We start from the raw sequence: 22,672 nt of genomic DNA, 5'->3' as shown, positions 1-22,672 counted from the left end.
CAGCGGGAGAGGCCACAACAGTGAGAGGCCCGCGTACCGCAAGAAAAAAAAAAGAAAATCAGTGGACAAAGGATGATGGAAAGCATTTGCTCCCTTAAACAGTTAAAGCAGCATAAGCAGAAAGGAGAAGCAGGCAGGAGCGAATACGCCTTACTAAGACAAAAAAGATCTTCTTTAAAAAGGTGATGGGGAATTCCTACTTCTGACGGGGCTCAAGGTCCGCTGCCCACGAAGAGAAGAGCCCTGGGTTCTCTTATTAGCTGCGCACTTCACTGTTTTGGCTCAGAAGTCTTTCTCTCTTTCCAAATCAGTTTTGTGGGTGTGAATTTACAGCATTTTTCTGTGTTCTTGTGTAAAAGGGACAATAAAAAAGGAGAGGGGGCTGAAGGATCATAAGAGGAAAAAGGAAATGAAGGAGCTAAGTAGGAACAAGAGGCACAGGGAAAAGAACCACTAGTCTGAAAAGGGGCTCAGAGCTGTGCGTCTCAGTGGATGAAAATGCTTGGCTACAGACACGGGCCCTGCCTACCTGTCTGTCTGCACGGGGCTTCCTCTCAGCGGTGAGCTGGGCACTGACGCTGGGCCGGCACCGCTGCCCTGGTCGCGAGCAGGATGCGTTCTTTTCCGAGAGGAGACAGCTGTGGCAGGACGCTGCGTGTGCGCCTGCGTGTGCATTTTGCTGCTGCAGCCTGTCCTGAGCTTCCATTTCTTTCACATGTCAAAACTCTCTGAGATTTATTTTTTAATTTAAACGATGCCATTTCACATCACACCCCATTGAAGTACTTTATGTACTTCGCCAAGTCCAGCACGACCAAAAATGATCCTCTGAAATTCCCAAACGAACTGCAATTAAGAAACAGTTCAGCTGAGGCTGGCATGGAAAACATCATGAACTTGGGCCTTCCTCCTTAACAATATTTTTAATTCTCCCAGGTCACATGAAACGAGTAATAACTTCAGCTAAAATTAGGTAATACCATTCACTAGGAAAAAGGAAAAGCAAACTATATGGAAGAGTCTTGTTGGAAAGGCATTTTCCCCTCCTCCAGGATTACACAAATGAAGGAGAAAAACATAAGGTGATTTCTTGGAATGGCTTAAGCACAGTCCGGTTTGGGGCAAAGGGTGGGACAGGAGAAAATCATCTGTCAGGTGACCAGCAATGACCAAGTCAAACTGACCAGGTAAACCACGGAGACGCCCTTCGAGTCCTAAAACAAAAACATGTTTTCAATGGAAAGAAAAAATCTTATTTGAGAACTATAACAGTATTAACCAGAAAGCCTATCACGTCATACGATTAAACTCACCGGAAGAGAATTAATTAAGGTGTACTTTAAAAAGTCTCTCAAAGACAGCAACATAGATTAGTTGTTCAAAGCTGAAGCTTAAAAACTGTCAGATTGGGGGCTTCCCTGGTGGCGCAGCGGTTGCGCGTCCGCCTGCCGATGCAGGGGAACCGGGTTCGCGCCCCGGTCCGGGAGGATCCCACATGCCGCGGAGCGGCTGGGCCCGTGAGCCATGGCCGCTGGGCCTGCGTGTCCGGAGCCTGTGCTCCGCAACGGGAGAGGCCGCAGCAGAGGGAGGCCCGCATACCACAAAAAAAAAAAAAAAACTGTCAGATTATTTTAGTCGTTTTTCCCAGAATAGTTTGTTGTTACTGTTATTTTTACTTTTTAAAAAATAATCCATTTTTCATCTACCACAATAGTTTCTTGTATTTAATTTTTAATGCATCTCTAACGCAAATCAAATCACTAAAATCATTGTTTTTAGTGTCAATCCAAAAAAGCAAAAGAAAATGAGCCTATGAATTGTTATAAAACATGCATTAATGTTTTCCAAATATAACTGTGAGAATATATGTTTAATTTAGAAATAAAATATACACAATTAGCAAATAAAACAATTTTAAATGGGGTTAAAATATTTCCTCTCTGATGGCTCACATTTTGTGACAATTCACAAAATAAAGCACATCTTTTAAAAAGGGTGAGTTTGATTACTAAAAATCAATAAATCATACTTACAAAAACAGTGATTCAAGGGATTTGTTTATCTTTTCCCGGGGTGGAGCAGAGACTAAATGCCACCGTTATTAGAACTGCACAATCTCTCTGATTCTAACAGTGAACGTGGCTTTGTGAAATTTGAAAATTCCATATTTAGTCACACTGTTATTCACAAACCTAAAAATGATTCTCTAATTTGGAATAAGAGATTTGAAATGGTTTTTTTGCTTTCCATTTTAGTCTGTTATACAAAAGATTTCTTGCCCACGCGTTTCATTACTTCTCTGCGGTGTACTCCTCGATAACGCAGCTTAAATACATGATAAATCAATTAATAATCTCATAAACCATCTTCACACAGCCAATACCTTAGGTAATGACTAACCTGGAGGTGACGGTGTCGTGGACACCAGCGAATGGCCATCGGCAGCGTGTTTAATTTTAGACGTGGAAACGGGTGTTGGAGGAGCCTGTCACTTAGCTGTCACCCGCAGGCTTGCGGTGAGCAGCAAAAAGCTAGCGAGGCAGCCTGAGGTTGGGAGACTACAAAACCCAGGCTGTGCCCAATGAAAAACAACAGTGGAACAGAGCCGTGTTCTACAGGAAAGGCTGTTTTAATTACTACGTTACTAGTATGAGGCCTTGCCTGCTTAAAAGAGGGGAGAAAGAAGTAGAAAATTAGATTAATGACAGAATCATTAAAAAATCAAGAAATTAAAACTATATAAAGAATCAGATTCATCTGACACTGGTATATTTATGAAGAAAATTTTAACTGTATTATAAATACTAATAAAATGAAGGGGAAATGAAGTCTTTACAAAAATATTTCATACTGTCAACAGCTTTTAGAACATGATTCAGCAATTTTCTCTAAATCTTTTTTAAAAATTTTTTCAGTTTTAGAGTTTAAGTTGCCATATATTGAAATGATATTCAAGCTATAAGAGTGGTTTTCTAGGCAAGGTACACTTCCCTTTCAAGGAACTAAACTCTTTCTTTTCTCTAAATAAGCACAATAAAATGGGGCAAGATAGCATAAAACTGGTGGGAGAGCTAAAAACATATCTGCAGGACACTCTGCAATCTACTCAGTTGGTCAAAGTAGATTTATTTTTTTAGCGTTAGAATGTCCATTAAATCTTTTGTAGAAAGAAATCCCAGCTCCCACTTAAAAGAATCTCAAATATAGGTGGGGAGTTTCAGGTTTGATTCACACTTAGCCTCGGATCTGGAAGGCAAGGGAGTGTCTTTCAGTGTGCTCTGGGTTCTCAAAGTAATTCATAAATTGTCTTATTTCACCTATTATACACAGGAAGCTGTAAACAGTCAACTAAGTAATGCAAGTTGTAAGCAGATGCAAGTAAGCAAATGACTAGAAAGAGGTCAGTGTTGCTGCCTGCCAAAGGTTAACCAAGCACTATATTTCCCTCAGAGAAACACAGATGGAGACAAATGAAAAAACCGTGAGCTCTCCTCATTTCTACCCGCAAGCTGCGACTGTTCCTTGGCTACGTTTGACCGCTGGTGTGGCACTCAAACTGTTTCTTTGAAACTCCTTTAAAACTAAACATAGGCTTTCCCCCCTTCACCGCTAATTACATACTTTCTTGTTAAAGAAGCAAGCCCTTTATCGCTCATAATTTCAGCTATCACTTTCTCAGGCATCTTCTCGGATCAATAGCATACAGTTAAGCGGAAGAAAAGGCTAAATGTGCTTGCTATTTGCAAAGCAAGGATTAATTTTTAGTTTTTAAGTGCTCTTGTGTTTCATGTTAAAATATTAAATTCAAGTCACAGGTTCAAAGTAGTTACACATTCAAGCTTTTTGTTAAATATCTGTCATTTTTAACATCTTGAATACTGGCATACAGCACAATAAAACCTGTGTGCATTCTGCAATTTAACAGATTCCAGTGCTGGTGGCCATACATCTTTGATGGCAAAACTACATGGGTTGTAGCACCATAAAATCAATAAATATTAACCTTTTCTGGCACTTTGTGCATGGATGCTTCATCAATGGCTGTCAGGTAATAGAACAGTCAGTGATGAACTGTATTTCTCAGCTAAGGAATCCATAACAAATTTAGAAATCAATGTAGATTAACACACTTTTTAAATTAAAAAAAATCACCTACAGATTTTATTTCCCATGGAAAGAATACAAGAGCTGGCAAGCTCACATTTCGAATAGATGCCTTCGGTGGGACATAAATATCAAGCAGCACTGTGGCTGCTTGATATCAGGCCCCACTTCTATAATTATATGGATTACATATAATCTGCTTTCAAACTTTAGGTAACATAGGAAGTGGGGAAATTTTTATTCCATTACTACATCCTATTTCATGTCTATCAGCAATCCATGTTTCCAGATGAGTTACAGACAATACCGAGCACAATCTTACGAAAGTTTAAAAGAAAGGGGAAAACCGTTTGGTAGAACCGGTGTCACTTGGTGAAATGCTCGCTAAAGTCACTGCAGTAGCGCCTCTTCACCTCTAACCCTGGGCCACCCGCAGGGACCACTCCGGAGGATCCTGGTCCCTGATGACACAGGCTCCGAACTCCCAACTCACACACCAAGCACTTCATTCCAGTCAGTTTATGGTGCACATTCAGGTTCTCCCAAGACAAACGTTTAGCTTTGTAGTCGTGGGTCAATGGCACTGAACAGCTTGTTGTCTTGATCAACTTAGGTGAATTCAAGTCTCTTAATATGTTGAATTCGGTAATTTCAGCAGCAAAGTGTAACTTCTTTTTGCAATCTTGCTCATCAGTATATCCACGTCTCTCCCTTTATGGAGGACAAACAACCTGTGTTTTCATGGTCTAGTTCCCTTCAAAAGTACTGTGGAATTTCAACAGGGCAGCAATTCAGACAAATAACTCAATCTGCAGATGGAAGATGAATGCTCTAGACATAAAGTAACATCTGGGAGGAAGAGAACCCCAGTGTGCTGAAAGCTCTATTACCGTAAGACCTAACAGTCAGCTGTGGAGAGCAACGAGTTTACACTTGTCATTCTATCAGCGACACATCTATATTTTTAATCTCTAGACAACTCAGCATAAGAAAAATCAAAAACCTTAGGAAAATATCAGTTTACTAGAGTCATACGTCTTTGGGTTATACATTTTAAAAATGACCCTTTGGGTGGAGATAACCGTAATGTAACTTCAGTTGTGCAGTAGATGCCACTGTTAGAACTCAGGACTTCCAAAGTGACTGCTCGGGGGGCAGAATGAGGCCCTAACAGTAGGTCTCACAAGAGGCTCTAACAGCCGGTCACTCGCCACAAAGAGGCCGGCTCTCAGGAGACGCTGAAGAAGAAAACATATCAGAATAACCCCAAACACATCAATAAGCCTTTGGTATTGTCCTTGAGACTTCCTGGGGAAAGTCTAAGTTCCACAGAATGGCAAGGAAGCACAGCAGACTCTGCGGGCGCTCACCTCACCGTCAGGGCAAACGTGGCGGCCGAGTCATCGGGGCCCAGCAGTGACCGGCCAGGACGTGCTTCAGGCTCTAATGTCAAGTGCCTTAAAAAAGGCCTGTTCTGAAATGACCAACGTTCCTCCCTCCCTCCCTCCCTCCCTCCCTCCCTCCCTTTCCTCCCTCCCCTCCTTCCTTTAACACTACTTCAGGTTAGAAAGGCTAGGAAGATTTTTACAAACCAGCCAAGGAAAGCTTATCTTTCTGTTTTAAAATCAGGTTTGATTAGCGTCCTGACCCTGCTTCCTGTTTAGCCTCCGACCCCTCATCCATAATGGTGGATGTACATTTCCTGGCCTTTCCCCCACATGTATCACCAAAACTTTAGCTAAGACAAAAAACAAACAGAAAAGTATAAAATCTTTCTAGATCATCCAAGATTAAGAAGAGGTCCCAAAGGCAAGTGTGATGGTCTGAATTTTTATCTGGAAACAAACATCCATGAGGCTTCAGTACCCTTTCACAGCTTGAAAAAGCCCACTTTCATTCTGCAGGGAAAACATGTGGGAGATGATTCAGGTGGACATTAAACCACCGTCTCCATTTCCTCTGTAGCTTCTACTAACAATAGCTTATAACCTCGGTGCTCATCAGCCCCACGAAGGATCCACATCCAGAAATGGAGATCATTTGTTTTGGGCTGGCAGATTTTATTCTAACACTATCCTGCCATCTTGCACCAGTCATTGGAAATGTGAAGAAATCTGTGCATTGGGAGGGAATTTATTCGAGCCCTAGAAGAGCTCTGTCAACTTTCTCTATGAAGAAACAAAATAATCATCAGTAAGTATCACCATAACCATTGCTGGGGGAATTTCTGCTTTTTTCTGTAGACTTCAGCTTTAAGGCTATGTATTTTCTCTTCTAAAAGCAACTCTGATGTAGCTCTACATTGATATAATCAAACGTAGGCTTCATGTAGTAGGAAATAAATGAGGGGGAAAAAAAAATCCCAGCAACACCATTTAGCACTTAAAAGCAAGAATTTAAAGAAGGAATAACGCTTAACCTATTTAATGGCACTCTGAGCAAGTCTGATTTATTCTGATTTATTACAACGCTACCTGTCTTTGAAATATTCAAGTGTTTGCTTACCAATCCATTACAGCACCTGTGTGTGTCTGAGTGTGTCTGAGTACGTATTTGTTTTTGTTTTCCCCTCCATGCCTGGAATACCATCCCAACCTCTCAATCAATGGACTGCTAGCAAGGAAACCTACCAAAAGCTCTTGCTCCAGGAAGGCAGGTCCCTGCAGAGCAAGCGTGCTCAAGCACCCCGAGCGGTGCCCACCCCTCCGCCACCCACCCGCACTGTGGCCCAAATGGCGAAGGGCAAGCGGGCGAGTGATAGGCCCACGGTGCCACGGGCCAGGGAGGGCATGGCGCTGAAAGACACGCGCTACGGTGACTGAGGACATCCTCCAGCGCACGGCCGAGAAAATTAGGGCTCAGATCAGCAAGCAAGGAGGGACTGGCCCAAGTCCTCTGTAATCATGAAATGCGTCAGAAAAATCACCGACTAACGGTTTTGTGAAAAGTAATGGGAAGACACTGTATCAACAGAAAGCCCTGACTCAAGCAGTTTCAAGAGAGAAAGAGATGGTGACAAACCACACCTGGAAGCGTCTGCCACCCCGGCTGCCCCCTGCACCGCACGAATTCAGCGAGCACCTTCCCTCACCGCAACCCTGAGCTCACGAAGGATGTGTCCCCGTGAACGTTTTGAACAAGAGAAAAGTGTGTGTATACACATGGTTCAAACGACCCAATTAAGAAACAAACAACAGAAGAAAATGCAGTGCCCTCCAGAAGTGGAGGCCCTCCTCTTCACCTTCTGCCTAGGAGAGCTGACAGTGTAACCTGCCTTTGGGTCACGAGGCTGGAAGTAAACAGAAGGATCTAGACATGTGCGGGAACAAACCTTTACTGAGTATAGCAGACACTTGCAAGAAACTTCATTTTTCTCTTACCTTAGTCCCACAAAGCAGGATCGATCATTTCAGTATCTTTAAGACAGGTATAACTTTTTACAAGGCACAAAGCTAGCAAGTGGTTACAAATCTTAACGTGTCACCCCTCTGGTTACTTCACTGGCTGCCTGTTTTGCTTCATCCAAAATCGCAGCGTCTCTCCTCTCCCAGGGTCCCTGCGCCGAGAGCACCAATGGCCACGCTCTCTTCCCCCAGCAAGTCCCACCCCGGTGCAGCCCAGGCCTCCAGGATGCCTCACTTCCCCGGGTGGGCTTTCCAACACCGCCGCCCCACTGAGCTCCACTTCCCTGTGGTCACCCTTGGTCCTAAGAGTTCTTCACGTCAAGCAGGCAGCCCCACTGCTAGTTTAAGTTCTGTCTGTACCTCTGCTCTCTCACTATGCCAAGCCCCATACGGGCAAGGGTCACAGTTCAGTCCATAACCCTCTCCCCCGACCTGACAAGTGACCTCATGCGTTTCTTCTAATATTTACAATCTTAAGGGGAAAGTAGATGACTTAATTGGCACTATTAGAAAAGCACTACAACAGAGACTTTATGTAATTTAACAAGCTAATTCTCATGATATCCATGACTAGATAGGTTCCCAAACCCAGTTTACACATGCAAAACCTAAAGCTGACAGACGTGGGCTAAGTTTCCCAAGATCACACAGCGAGGAAGTACCAGAGCTGGCTCAAAACTCAGCCAAATTCAATTCAGCTAAATTATTTCATTCAGATAATAAAATATTATCTCATTATCAGACAACAGTTTTTTCCACCATACCATGCTGGCAATCTAGATATAACTGGAGGAGAGGGATCTATTTCCTTAATTTTGATTATTGAGGTCTTTAGAATAGTTTTATAATAGCATTTGCTGCTTTCTCTTTTGACTATTAAAAGCAACATATTGTAGAAAATACAGAAAAGCTTGCACCTCTAGGTCCATCAATTTTTCTGAGCAGTACATACATTAAAAAATAAAACTGGGGACATTCTCAGCATGTCATTTTAACATCTTTTTAGAAGCTCTTAAATTATAGAAGTAATACGTGTTTGTCATAAAAAAAAGCCACTGCAATACTGGGTTACATGAAGTAAAAAATGCACAGTATCCACGCACCATCTAAACTTACCTCTGAGACGGCCAATATTAACGGCTTGGCGTAGATTATGTGTATGATTCTTTACGTTCATACAAATATACATGCAAGGACTAACCACCGCCCACCCCCAGCTGCCCAAACCCCTTTTTAAGAAAGAAATAGTTGTAGCCGGCACATTCTCTCGCAACTTGCTTTTTGCATGTAACCGCCTATCACGGTCAGGTCAATACAGATACATGCAGCTCATTTTTAACAGCTGCATATTTGTCCGTCGTATGAACAGTCCCATTCTGACAGGCACTTACATGGTTTCCAGTTCTTGGCCACTACAACAACAACATATCTTTACACGCTAGAATATTTATTCCATAAGATTGTTGCTTAACAGTAGAATTGCTGAGTCAAATGGTATGTGCATTTTAATTCCGAACTCCTAATCTGAAATTAGGAGTTTGGGATTAACATATACACACTACTATATACAAAACAGATAAATCAACAAGGACACACTGTATAGCACAGGGAACTCTACTAATATTTTGTAATGGCCTATATGGGAAAAGAATCTGAAAAAGAACAGATATATGTATGTATATGTGTAACTGAATCACTGTTGTATACCTGAAACTAACACAACACTGTAAATCAACTATACTCCAATATAAAATAAAAAATTTTAAAATAAGATAAAAATAAAATTTATAAGTATGTCTAGCTTACTTTCTCAGAGTTTTAGCAACTCACCCTCCCCCAGTAACATATGAGATCTCCAATTTTCCAACAAATGCTCCATCGCGGCTCATTCTCAACCTTTTAGGTTTCTACCAATGGATAAAAACTGGCATTGTACAGTTTTGATGTACTGACAACTAGTGAGGTTAAACATCTTTGCATGCATTTACTGGTAATCTGCATTTTAAAATGCCGATTCAGATTTGTCTTAAAAAAAAATCAATTTGAGGGAGGTTTCTGTAAATTAGGAATAGCGACCTCCTGTGAGAATACTAATTGTGTATTAATCCTGTATCTGGCTTATGTGTTGCAAATATTTTGTCATAATTGATTGTGAAACTTTGTTTACTTTTTTCCCCCTTCTGTTTCTGTTTTTCATGTCTTATCTAACCCTGAGGTTATATAAATATTATGAAGTTTGTCTCCATCATTACTGACTACGTAAGAATTTAAAATAAAAAAGCAATTCATGTGAATATTTTTAGAACAAAGAAATAATGTCTTTCTATTAATTATTTGACATCTACTTCTTTGCCTTTCTCCTTCACACTTCAATTATTAAGTGTCTGCGGTTGATAAATAAAAGATTCGAAAACACAATTAATTGTTTTAATAGTTCTACAGTGATCTTCTGATGTCAGATTATTACTGAGCTACTGAACATCATTATATCTAAAGAATACTTGTTACTTTATACTTCATTTCTAAACAGAAAACATCATAGTGATTATCTGTCAATATATAAAGATCTAATTACAATAACAAAGATCAATTTTCTTGTATTTCAACTCCAATTTTTCAATATCTTTACTCTCAAGAGTTCAGATAACAGAATAAAAGATAGTATAAGAGAAACGTGGGCTGTGAAAGCCTAAGGGATGTTTTAGGTGTATATGCGCATATTTAGATAAATCTCTACATACCACAAGCAACAGATATTATGTCCTAAAGTAACAAACAGATCAAAAACGCACGTTTAGAATTTAAGATACTTCGTTTACCTCCCCTTCTGGATCAAACGTATCCCTACACTAGCTTTTATTAAACCCTGGATCATATCTTATCCTGCAATGTCAACTCTGTCTCCATGGTCTAAACGATTAAAATAAAAAATTTTAAAATAAGATAAAAATAAAATTTATAAGTATGTCTAGCTTACTTTCTCAGAGTTTTAGCAACTCACCCTCCCCCAGTAACATATGAGATCTCCAATTTTCCAACAAATGCTCCATCGCGGCTCATTCTCAACCTTTTAGGTTTCTACCAATGGATAAAAACTGGCATTGTACAGTTTTGATGTACTGACAACTAGTGAGGTTAAACATCTTTGCATGCATTTACTGGTAATCTGCATTTTAAAATGCCGATTCAGATTTGTCTTAAAAAAAAATCAATTTGAGGGAGGTTTCTGTAAATTAGGAATAGCGACCTCCTGTGAGAATACTAATTGTGTATTAATCCTGTATCTGGCTTATGTGTTGCAAATATTTTGTCATAATTGATTGTGAAACTTTGTTTACTTTTTTCCCCCTTCTGTTTCTGTTTTTCATGTCTTATCTAACCCTGAGGTTATATAAATATTATGAAGTTTGTCTCCATCATTACTGACTACGTAAGAATTTAAAATAAAAAAGCAATTCATGTGAATATTTTTAGAACAAAGAAATAATGTCTTTCTATTAATTATTTGACATCTACTTCTTTGCCTTTCTCCTTCACACTTCAATTATTAAGTGTCTGCGGTTGATAAATAAAAGATTCGAAAACACAATTAATTGTTTTAATAGTTCTACAGTGATCTTCTGATGTCAGATTATTACTGAGCTACTGAACATCATTATATCTAAAGAATACTTGTTACTTTATACTTCATTTCTAAACAGAAAACATCATAGTGATTATCTGTCAATATATAAAGATCTAATTACAATAACAAAGATCAATTTTCTTGTATTTCAACTCCAATTTTTCAATATCTTTACTCTCAAGAGTTCAGATAACAGAATAAAAGATAGTATAAGAGAAACGTGGGCTGTGAAAGCCTAAGGGATGTTTTAGGTGTATATGCGCATATTTAGATAAATCTCTACATACCACAAGCAACAGATATTATGTCCTAAAGTAACAAACAGATCAAAAACGCACGTTTAGAATTTAAGATACTTCGTTTACCTCCCCTTCTGGATCAAACGTATCCCTACACTAGCTTTTATTAAACCCTGGATCATATCTTATCCTGCAATGTCAACTCTGTCTCCATGGTCTAAACGATTATTTTCTCTCCTGTACTTTTATAACTCAGCCAAGGACGAGGGGAGCTAGCTGTCTTTCTTTGGTGGGGTGACTACTACCTACCCCTATTTTGCTTGGTGCAAACACAGGCAAGTTCCTTTGTGAACTTATCATTTTCTAGAGGTCACTCAGACCATAATTTCAGGCCTCAGCCACTACCCTGATGGTCCTTCTTAGGAAATTGGACCCAGTGGGGACGTTTTCTCCCTCTGCTTAGTCCATGGGTCAGCATTTTCCTTCCCTTGTAGTTCTTAATTCCCTTAAGTGGCAATTATTTAAGACACAGTTAGAGAAGGTGCAATCTACATTCATCCAATAAAACCTAAATATTAAAAAGGACAGAAAAATTCAGCATGGTTACTAAGGATAAATGGGACAGCATTTAGCATTTGAAAGGTACCAATGAAGCGGTACATGAGTAAATGGACAAAGTTTTTGAAAAATGATTGGAGGTAAAAAAAAAAAAAAATTAAGACAAACTAAAGGCGCATACTATGTGTCAACGAGACGGAGCATCTTAATGATAAGAGGTTAATATCACAGCCAGAGTCAAGAAATAGGTGGAAAAATCACTAATAGATACTGCCTGGAAATCAACCCAAAGATAGCAGACATACAAAATCTAAATTTTAGATTTTTCAATAAGCATATGATAAAAATTAGATTAGTACCGTGGTTCAAAATACGCTCTTAACAAAGGTAACTTATTTGTGCTAAAAGCATTATGCTTGGGAATGATATCACCATGCCTGTGCAAAGATATATTAGAAAAATTATGATCGCTGCATGGACATAATACATGCATTCTAAGGTCAAAGGTTGTAAAAGAAGCCAAAGGAGAAAGGAAACAAGTTCGAACCATATGTAGCCCATTCATAAGCAAATGGCAAAATTACTGGAATGGGTAAAAAAGAGGGAATGAATTAAAACGACAAGCTATTCATGAAACAAATAATATAACAGATAAGCTGTACGTCTGTGGAATATAATGCTTCCAGGTCTAGCAGGTATCATCTATAGGTAACATCTTTATGAATACACCACCCTTTCCCGTCGTTTATATTGAAGAGAAGGTAAATAATTGTGAAATTTTAAGGACTAACTTAAATCCAGTTGCATACTTAAATTTTTAAAACTTTTAAGGTTTTAACTCCTACAATTAAGAATGGTCTAATCTCTAATAAATCTCTTATTCTATAGCACTAAAAATGGTCCTGCTTCTAAGATTAAACCCTGACTGATAAAACACTTTTGGGATCATGATATGTAATCCAAATATCACATATAACATAGTCAATTGTCTAATGTAAAATAGCAGCATAATAGTGGTCACACTGAAGCCAGGGTTGGCTTCATACTGCGTTACTAGCCTTATAAGTTTGGGTCAGTTACTTTACCTCATTTTCCCCCTCACCATTAAATTGGGAATAATGGTAGCATCGGGCTGTTCTGAAAAGTAAATGAGATGATTCTCTTGAAAACAGCCTAATAATTTGATAAACAGTGAGTCCTCATATGAAATTGTTATTATTACATAAAATATGGTCAGTTGTTTAGAATAAAATGGAATTAATTCAATGCTACTTTCTAAATCTTTCCTATGTTCTAGAGAGTAGGAAGAAAAATTATTGTGAAAAACCTAATAAGACTAAGTCAACTAGAAAAGAATTATTACAATATATGGATTTCTCAAATTCATTATTTCCCTCTTTCCTGGAGTATTTGTTGTTCTGCGGCCTTATTATGCTCCTTCAAGCCTGAGCGCTAAGGAGGGGAGTCTTTCCTGGTGCCCTACACAGATCACCTCCCAAAGCATCTTTGACATTTTCTGTATAGACCTTAGATAGCCAATTGGGTATTTATTTGCGTGTCTGTCTAATTAATGTCCTTTGTCCACTAAATAAATCATTTCTACTAAGGCAAGGACCACACTCGCACGGCTCACCGTCGTATTTTTGAGGCCTAGCACGGTGCAGTGGGGCACATCGTGGTGGAGAAAGCCCGACATTTGTTTGGTGACAGTCCACCAGGTCTCAACATAAAAGTAGTTACAAATTCTCAAGCAAAATTTCTAGTCACTTCAGAACGTTTAAAACGTGTTTTGCAGCACATTAAGAAGCAGAATATCAACGTCATGAACTCAAGGAAGTTTACAAGACCTTCCCCATTTTAAAAAGTTATTGATTTAAACTTTTCTATATGATTCAGAAGTCGTCACCAGATATAGTGAAAATGATTTTCATTAATAATTTGGAACTATTATAGAAAGGTTAGAGTACTGTATTTCTGAAATTGGTTGGTGCCTTGCTAATCTGATTCTACAGGGTAAAACCTGTAACTGGGATCTTCATATCACAATTTTTTAGAATTCTATGGCTTGGGGTTTTACATAAGGATTCATATCAGAGACAGGAGCCCTACCTGTGGCTGGCTTAGCAATATAAGGAAAGAGTCCCACACTTGCGGAAACCTTAAAGGAACTCCTATTTGCTCAGGAGGTAGAGAGAGTGGGTGGGGAGGATGGTCTTGTCCTGCACTGTGTGGAAGCTCAGGGCTCACTCAGAAGGGCAGTGATAATTCCCTAAGCACACAGAAGTGCAGTATAACCAAATATAAATAGTAGATAAGATGCCTGCATAAATTAACATGTTATACCTTCAGGTTTAACTCAAAACCTTTAGGCCAAGAACATTGAATTTTATCTGTATCATGATGATAAACTATTGTTTCTTACATGTTGAGTGAAAATGATTATACATACTAATGTAGTAGGTGAATACCCTGACATCTTAACGCCTAGAAGATGAACACACCCAAATGATCCTGCCACAAATAATAAAACTATACAGCCCTGGATATCAAATGTCTTTTTCAAGGTAAAAAAGATGTTTAAAAATTTGATATGTTCAAACTGAGCATAAAACATCTTAAAAATGTCTTTCTAACACACTTTCTTAGACACAGAGAAATTGGGGTGAAAAAAGAAAATATATTAAGTGCTATTACAGAATTATATCTAAAACCAGAATTACTTCCTTGACTGGTAAGAGACTCACGAGATCTCAAAGCATACATCACAAAAAACTTCTTTTCATTACATACAGGGAGAAGAGGCTAGAAATATGGACAAAGAAGATATATAAGAATAACATTAAAGTAAAGCAAACAAACAAAAAACACCCTCAAGTGTCATTCAGCCACTTCTAAAGAGCTATTCCTGCTTTATTTCTCTCGATTCTTCAGCATTTTACTGCACGTTCTATGCAATCCAAGCTTTCAACTCAATCCCCTTATAATCCACTTTACTGACCCGAAGGGCCACTTCTGTCTCTAGGTGTTCCAGCCTGTCTCCTCTTCCCACCGCTTTAAATACTCAATTCTTACAAAGTCAAGTACCCTTCAGCTTGCCTTCTTGCACTTCAGATAAATCATCTTCGTTGACACTTGAGTTGCAAAACTTACAGCCACCTTTCCACCCCTGTAGCAAACACTATTTCCAACACTCGTTTTAATAGCAAGAGCGCTTACAAGTCATTAAATAACACTATAATTAAATGTGCACAAGAGGGACCACATCTGGCACCTATTCTGTCCCTCACTGAAACATGAAGCTTGCTGTGTCTGAATATCAAGGTTAATCTGACAAACCTAATCCTATCCATGGGTTATTTGTAAAACACCCAAGAAATACCCTAGTTCAGTGTTGACTGGATGGCTCTATAAAAATGTCGATAGAGTCAACAAATACTTCGTTACTAAGATAAAGAATGTTAAAATATAACCCTTAGCTGGGTGGTAAGTGGGAAATGTCATGAGGATGGAATCTTTTAAAGAAAATAATAAACTTAAAGAGAAACTAACTGTAATACCACCAAACAGTATTCTAAAATTTCCAGAGAACTAATTGGGCACTTTCATGTCTCCTGTCATTTTACACCAACCAAGTCTTTAAAGCAAACAACCTATTTATTAGAAACAGTCTTTGTTTCTAATCAAAGGATAGGAGAGGATATATAAACATGAATATGCAAGTGATGCAGGTCACTTTGTTCATATAAAATATAACTCAGAATATCTGTTCTTATCACTCAAGAGCAACACCTACTGGCACAATTAAAAAGAACCTAGAAGGCGTAGAGTAATTTCAATTCAATATTTTATTAATTAAATACTTATAGAGCACTTAACATATGCCAGGCACTCCTTTAAGTACTTTACAAATATTAACTTATTTAATCACTCCAAGACATTTATCACTAAAAGAGATTAACTGACATAAACCCTACTTCAAGATGCAAAAGGATCTATTTCATTACTTTGAGATACAGATTCTATTTAAGCCAACAGAAACCAAATCTGTCCTTGCCAACATCTGGAAAGAAACTGGTATTATAATTCATTCTAACTTAGTGAGCCAGACAACCAATGTGGAGGAAATCCTGAAAGGCAGTTCCCCCAAGAAGAGTTCTCTCCCCCCAAAAGAAGAAAATTAAATTTTATATTCAATGCAATGTTGATAATTTATACTAATTGCAAAGGAGTCTTGCCTTTTCCTTTATAAACAGGAAGTCACTTATGCTGGGTTTTTATTTTAAGCATGCATTAAAATTATGATTTTTCACAAGATGGAAGAATGCCTCTGCCAATCACACTGATATGCTACTCACAAATGGCACTAATAGCTGTGACAAGAGTGAACTGTCTGAGCAGAGCTTTTTAAGAAGGATCTAGACCAGCCATCAAAACCACTACTTTATCTAGATGGGCCTATGCTATATTCTGCTGCAACAAAAGCTATTAGGTGATTTAAGTGACTACTTTATTATGATGGAATTTCATCTATTAAAAGAATGTATTTAAGTATTTTTAATCTTACTTAGATATAGAAAAAAATGGAAAAAATAAGAAAGTACAAGTATGTCTATAAGCGAAAATATTTTGCTCCCTCATATTCTTCCGGAATAAATAAACTTTGCAAATTTATTCAATCGTTTATATATTTCAAATGCTGATTAGCACGTATCATAAAACATCTTTTTGGTCTACTTAATTTTACAGTGTCAAGCCCATTAGTATAATTTCTGTATTAACTTCCCAATTTTCATTTTCTCCATCCCAATCAACTTCCTTCTCTAAGGGTCCCTCACCAACAGAGATACCTATTTAATATTTTCTAATATGGATATGTGCACAAAATATACAAGATAAGGGTAACTGAGGTTTTTTTTATATTTGCAATTTTTAAATTTTTAACTTTGGTAAAATACACACAATATACAATTTACCACGTTAGCCATGATTTAATGAAAATCATTTTCACTATATCTGGTGACAACTTCTGAATCATATAGAAAAGTTTAAATCAGTAACTTTCATAACTTTTTAAAATGGGGAAGGTCTTGTAAACTTCCTTGAGTTCATGACGTTGATATTCTGCTTCTTAATGTGTTGCAAAACACATTTTAGCCATTTTTAAGTGTACAGTTCAGTAGTATTAAGTATAGTCACATTGCTGTACAATCGATCTCCAGAATTTTTTCATATTCCAAAAGTGAAACTCTGTACCTACTCAAACAACATCTCCCGCCCTCCTGTCCCCCAGGCCCTGGCAACGACCATTCTAATTCTTGCATCTATGAGCATGACTACTCTCGGGACCTCATGTAAGTGCTACCCGACAGTGTTTGTCTTTTACGACAGGCTCATCTCACTGAGCATAGTGTCCTCAAGGTTAATCCATGTTGGAGCCTGTGTCAGAATTTCCTTCCTTTTGAAGGCTGAATAATATTCCACTGTATGCATGAATCACATCTTCCTTGCCTATTCATTCATTAACAGACATTTGGGTTATTTCTACCTTTTGGCTATTGTGAATAATGTTGCTATGAATGTGGGTGTACAAATACCTTGAGATCTGCTTTCATTTCTTTCGGATACATACCCAGCAGTGGAAATGCTGGATCATATGGTAGTTCTATTTTAAATTTTTTGAGGAACCACTATACTGTTTCCATAGCAGCTGTGCCATTTTATGTTCTCACCAACAGTGCATAAAGATTTCAATTTCTCTACACTCTTGCCAATACTTGTTCTTTTCTTTTCTTTCTTTCTTTTTTTTTTTTTGATAGATGTCATCATAATGAGTGTGCGGTGATAGAGCAAATTCTTTAAAAGTGGATTTCTTAGCTAGTAAGAAAATTATGAGGAATTCAAAATACAAAATTGGTGAGTACTATTTAAAATGATGGCAAAGCTAACCAGAGAAGAATCATATTATAAGCAAAAAGTGAAAGCCTTTTCTTATTTATCAATATAAAGGATTAAGAAATAAGAATTTCTGGTCACTATATTCTGAATATAAATATGCATATTTCATTTTATTTGTTCATAAGATTTTTTTGAATGATTGGTTATAACAATTACCAGGTACGGGAAGCTCTCCTCAGGAAGTCATTCAGGAGCAGGACAAGACAGTGACAAATCAGACAGATTCTCAATGAGTTTATATTAGATTACACAGCAATGAAGCGATGGGGTACATAAAACTGAAGGAAAACACATGTACCCAATTATGGTAGCTTAAGGATAAAATTTAAAACCCATGTATGCTTAATTGTAGATACTGCTATGGTAATAGAGAGGAAAGAGATGGATGCAAAGAAACATTGCCAACTGATTTAACAAAAGTGCAAAGGCAGTTCTGCAGAGAAAAGATATTGTTTTCACCAAATATTGCTCAAAAAAATGACACCTATATACAAAAAAAAGAACTAACCTATACCTCATGTTATAGAAAATTGGACTCAAAATAGATCATAGATCTAAATATAAAATGTAAAAGCATAAAGCTTCTAGAAGAAAATACAGGAGTTAATCTTGGTAACCTGAGTTAGGCAAATAGTTTTAAAATACTGTAACAAAAGTATAAACCATAAAGGAAAAACACTAATAAGCTGGACTTCATGAATATTAAAAACTTTTGCTCTATGAAAGACACTGCTAAGAGAAAAAAAAAGTCACCTCCTCAGAGAAAGTATTTGACATATATCTGAGAAAGGTCTCATATCAAAAATACATTAAAATTCTTAAAACAGACTGAGGAGCTTCAAGATGGCGGAAGAGGAAAGACGTGGAGATCACCTTCCTCCCCACAAATACATCAGAAATACATCTACATGTGGAACAACTCCTACAGGACACCCACTGAACGCTGGCAGAAGACCTCAGACCTCCCAAAAGGCAAGAAACTCCCCTAGTACCTGGGTAGGGCAAAAGAAAAAAGAAAAAACAAAGACAAAAGAATAGGGACGAGACCTGCACCAGTGGGAGGGAGCCGTGAAGGAGGAAAGGTGTCCACACTAGAAGCCCCTTCGTGGGCAGAGACTGCGGGTGGCGGAGGGGGGAAGCTTCGGAGCCGCGGAGGAGAGCGCAGCCACAGGGGTGCGGAGGGCAAAGCGGAGAGATTCCCACACAGAGGATCGGCGCCGACCAGCACTCACCAGCCCGAGAGGCTTGTCTGCTCACCCGCCGGGGCGGGCGGGGGCTGGGAGCTGAGGCTCGGGCTTCAGAGGTCGGACTGCAGGGAAAGGACTGGGGTTGGTGGCGTGAACACAGCCTGAAGGGGGCTAGTGCGCCACGGCTAGCCCGGAGGGAGTCCAGGAAACAGTCAGGAGCTGCCGAAGAGGCAAGAGACTTTTTCTTGCCTCTTTGTCTCCTGGTGCACGAGGAGAGGGGATTCAGAGCACCGCTTAAAGGAGCTCCAGAGACGGGCGCGAGCCACAGCTATCAGCGCGGACCCCAGAGACGGGCATGAGACACTAAGACAGCGGCTGCCGCCACCAAGGAGCCTGTGTGCAAGCAGAGGTCACTATCCATACCTCTCCTCCCGGGAGCCTGTGCAGCCCACCACTGCCAGGGTCCCATGATCCAGGGACAACTTCCCCGGGAGAACACATGGCACACCTCAGGCTGGTGCAACGTCTTGCTGGCCTCTGCCGCTGAAGGTCGCCCCGCAACCGTACCCCTCCCTCCCCCCAGGCCTGAGTGAGCCAGAGCCCCCGCAGCAGCTGCTCCTTTAACCCCATCCTGTCTGAGCGAAGAACAGACGCCCTCAGGTGACCTACACGCAGAGGCGGGTCCAAATCCAAAGCTGAACCCCGGGAGCTGTGCAAACAAAGAAGAGAAAGAGAAATGTCTCCCAGCAGCCTCAGGAGCAGCGGATTAAATCTCCACCATCAACTTGATGTACCCTGCATCTGTGGAATACCTGAACAGACAACGAATCATCCCAAATTGAGGAGGTGGACTTTGGGAGGAATGATATATATATATATATATATAAATATATATATATAAATATTTTTTTTTCCCCTTTTCCTCTTTTTGTGAGTGTGTATGCATATGCTTCTGTGTGTGATTTTGTCTGTATAGCTTTGCTTTTACCATTTTTCCTAGGGTTCTGTCTGTCCGGTTTGGTTTTGTTTTGTTTTTTTAGTAGAGTTTTCAGCGCTTGTCATCATTGGTGGATTTGTTTTTTGGTTTGGTTGTTCTCTTCTTTCTTTCTTCCTTTTTTTTTAAATTACTTAAAAAAATTTTTTTAATGATTATTTTTTGTTTTTTATGGGGATTCAGAGCACCGCTTAAAGGAGCTCCAGAGACGGGCGCGAGCCACAGCTATCAGCGCGGACCCCAGAGACGGGCATGAGACACTAAGACAGCGGCTGCCGCCACCAAGGAGCCTGTGTGCAAGCAGAGGTCACTATCCATACCTCTCCTCCCGGGAGCCTGTGCAGCCCACCACTGCCAGGGTCCCATGATCCAGGGACAACTTCCCCGGGAGAACACATGGCACACCTCAGGCTGGTGCAACGTCTTGCTGGCCTCTGCCGCTGAAGGTCGCCCCGCAACCGTACCCCTCCCTCCCCCCAGGCCTGAGTGAGCCAGAGCCCCCGCAGCAGCTGCTCCTTTAACCCCATCCTGTCTGAGCGAAGAACAGACGCCCTCAGGTGACCTACACGCAGAGGCGGGTCCAAATCCAAAGCTGAACCCCGGGAGCTGTGCAAACAAAGAAGAGAAAGAGAAATGTCTCCCAGCAGCCTCAGGAGCAGCGGATTAAATCTCCACCATCAACTTGATGTACCCTGCATCTGTGGAATACCTGAACAGACAACGAATCATCCCAAATTGAGGAGGTGGACTTTGGGAGGAATGATATATATATATATATATATAAATATATATATATAAATATTTTTTTTTCCCCTTTTCCTCTTTTTGTGAGTGTGTATGCATATGCTTCTGTGTGTGATTTTGTCTGTATAGCTTTGCTTTTACCATTTTTCCTAGGGTTCTGTCTGTCCGGTTTGGTTTTGTTTTGTTTTTTTAGTAGAGTTTTCAGCGCTTGTCATCATTGGTGGATTTGTTTTTTGGTTTGGTTGTTCTCTTCTTTCTTTCTTCCTTTTTTTTTAAATTACTTAAAAAAATTTTTTTAATGATTATTTTTTGTTTTTTATTTTAATAACAATTTTATTTTATTTTATTTTTTCTTTTTTTCTTCCTTTCCTTCTCCCTTTTATTCTGAGCCATATGGATGACAGGCTCTTGATGCTCCAGCCAGACATCAGGGCGGTGCCTCTGAGGTGGGAGAGCCAAGTTCAGGAAACTGGTCCACCAGAGACCTCCCAGCTCCATGTAATATCAAACGGTGAAAACCTCCCAGTCATCTCCATCTCAACGCCAAGATGCAGCTCCACTCAACAACCAACAAGCTACAGTGCTGGACACCCTATGCCAAACAACTAGCAAGTGCAACGTCTTGCTGGCCTCTGCCGCTGAAGGTCGCCCCGCAACCGTACCCCTCCCTCCCCCCAGGCCTGAGTGAGCCAGAGCCCCCGCAGCAGCTGCTCCTTTAACCCCATCCTGTCTGAGCGAAGAACAGACGCCCTCAGTTTGTCTGTATAGCTTTGCTTTTACCATTTTTCCTAGGGTTCTGTCTGTCCGGTTTGGTTTTGTTTTGTTTTTTTAGTAGAGTTTTCAGCGCTTGTCATCATTGGTGGATTTGTTTTTTGGTTTGGTTGTTCTCTTCTTTCTTTCTTCCTTTTTTTTTAAATTACTTAAAAAAATTTTTTTAATGATTATTTTTTGTTTTTTATTTTAATAACAATTTTATTTTATTTTATTTTTTCTTTTTTTCTTCCTTTCCTTCTCCCTTTTATTCTGAGCCATATGGATGACAGGCTCTTGATGCTCCAGCCAGACATCAGGGCGGTGCCTCTGAGGTGGGAGAGCCAAGTTCAGGAAACTGGTCCACCAGAGACCTCCCAGCTCCATGTAATATCAAACGGTGAAAACCTCCCAGTCATCTCCATCTCAACGCCAAGATGCAGCTCCACTCAACAACCAACAAGCTACAGTGCTGGACACCCTATGCCAAACAACTAGCAAGACAGGAACACAACACCACCCATTAGCAGAGAGACTGCCTAAAACCATAATAAGGTCACAGACACCCCAAAACACACGACCAGACGTGGACCTGCCCACCAGAAAGACAAGATCCAGCCTCATCCACCAGAACACAGGCACTAGTCCCCTCCACCAGGAAGCCTACACAACTCACTGAACCAACCTTAGCCACTGGGGACAGATACCAAAAACAATGGGAACTACAAACCTGCAGCCTGTGATAAGGAGACCCCAAACAGTAAGTTAAGCAAAATGAGAAGACAGAGAAACACACAGCAGATGAAGGAGCAAGGTAAAAACCCACCAGACCTAACAAATGAAGAGGAAATAGGCAGTGTACCTGAAAAAGAATTCAGAATAATGATAGTAAAGATGATCCAAAATCTTGGAAATACAACGGAGAAAATACAAGAAACGTTTAACAAGGACCTAGAAGAACTAAAGAGCAAACAAACAGTGATGAACAACACAATAAATGAAATTAAAAATTCTCTAGACGGAATCAATAGCAGAACAACTGAGGCAGAAGAACGGATAAGCGACCTGGAAGATAAAATAGTGGAAATAACTACTGCAGAGCAGAATAAAGA

At 39.7% G+C, this 22,672-nt stretch overlaps 1 protein-coding gene across 11 annotated transcripts in view; it reads right to left on the bottom strand.

Annotated features, from left to right (window-relative positions):
* Positions 1-22,672, bottom strand: part of ZNF407 (zinc finger protein 407) — a 537,200-nt gene that overhangs the window by 224,369 nt on the left and 290,159 nt on the right. The window contains exon 9 of one of the 11 annotated variants that reach the window (XM_055080462.1): positions 16,689-17,804. The exons of 9 other annotated variants lie outside the window; for them this stretch is intronic. In XM_055080462.1, coding sequence (XP_054936437.1) covers positions 17,656-17,804 — 149 coding nt within the window. In that variant the 3' untranslated portion in view covers positions 16,689-17,655. Of the gene's footprint in view, positions 1-16,688; positions 17,805-20,603; positions 20,673-22,672 lie in introns of those variants that run through there. One more of the 11 variants, XM_055080464.1, reaches the window with a different exon arrangement.

This window comes from Physeter macrocephalus, chromosome 19 (genome assembly GCF_002837175.3).
Source record: "Physeter macrocephalus isolate SW-GA chromosome 19, ASM283717v5, whole genome shotgun sequence".
Taxonomy (NCBI): domain Eukaryota; kingdom Metazoa; phylum Chordata; class Mammalia; order Artiodactyla; family Physeteridae; genus Physeter; species Physeter macrocephalus.
Note: the sequence above shows the minus strand (reverse complement) of the source record. Positions and strands in the feature narration are given on the sequence as shown.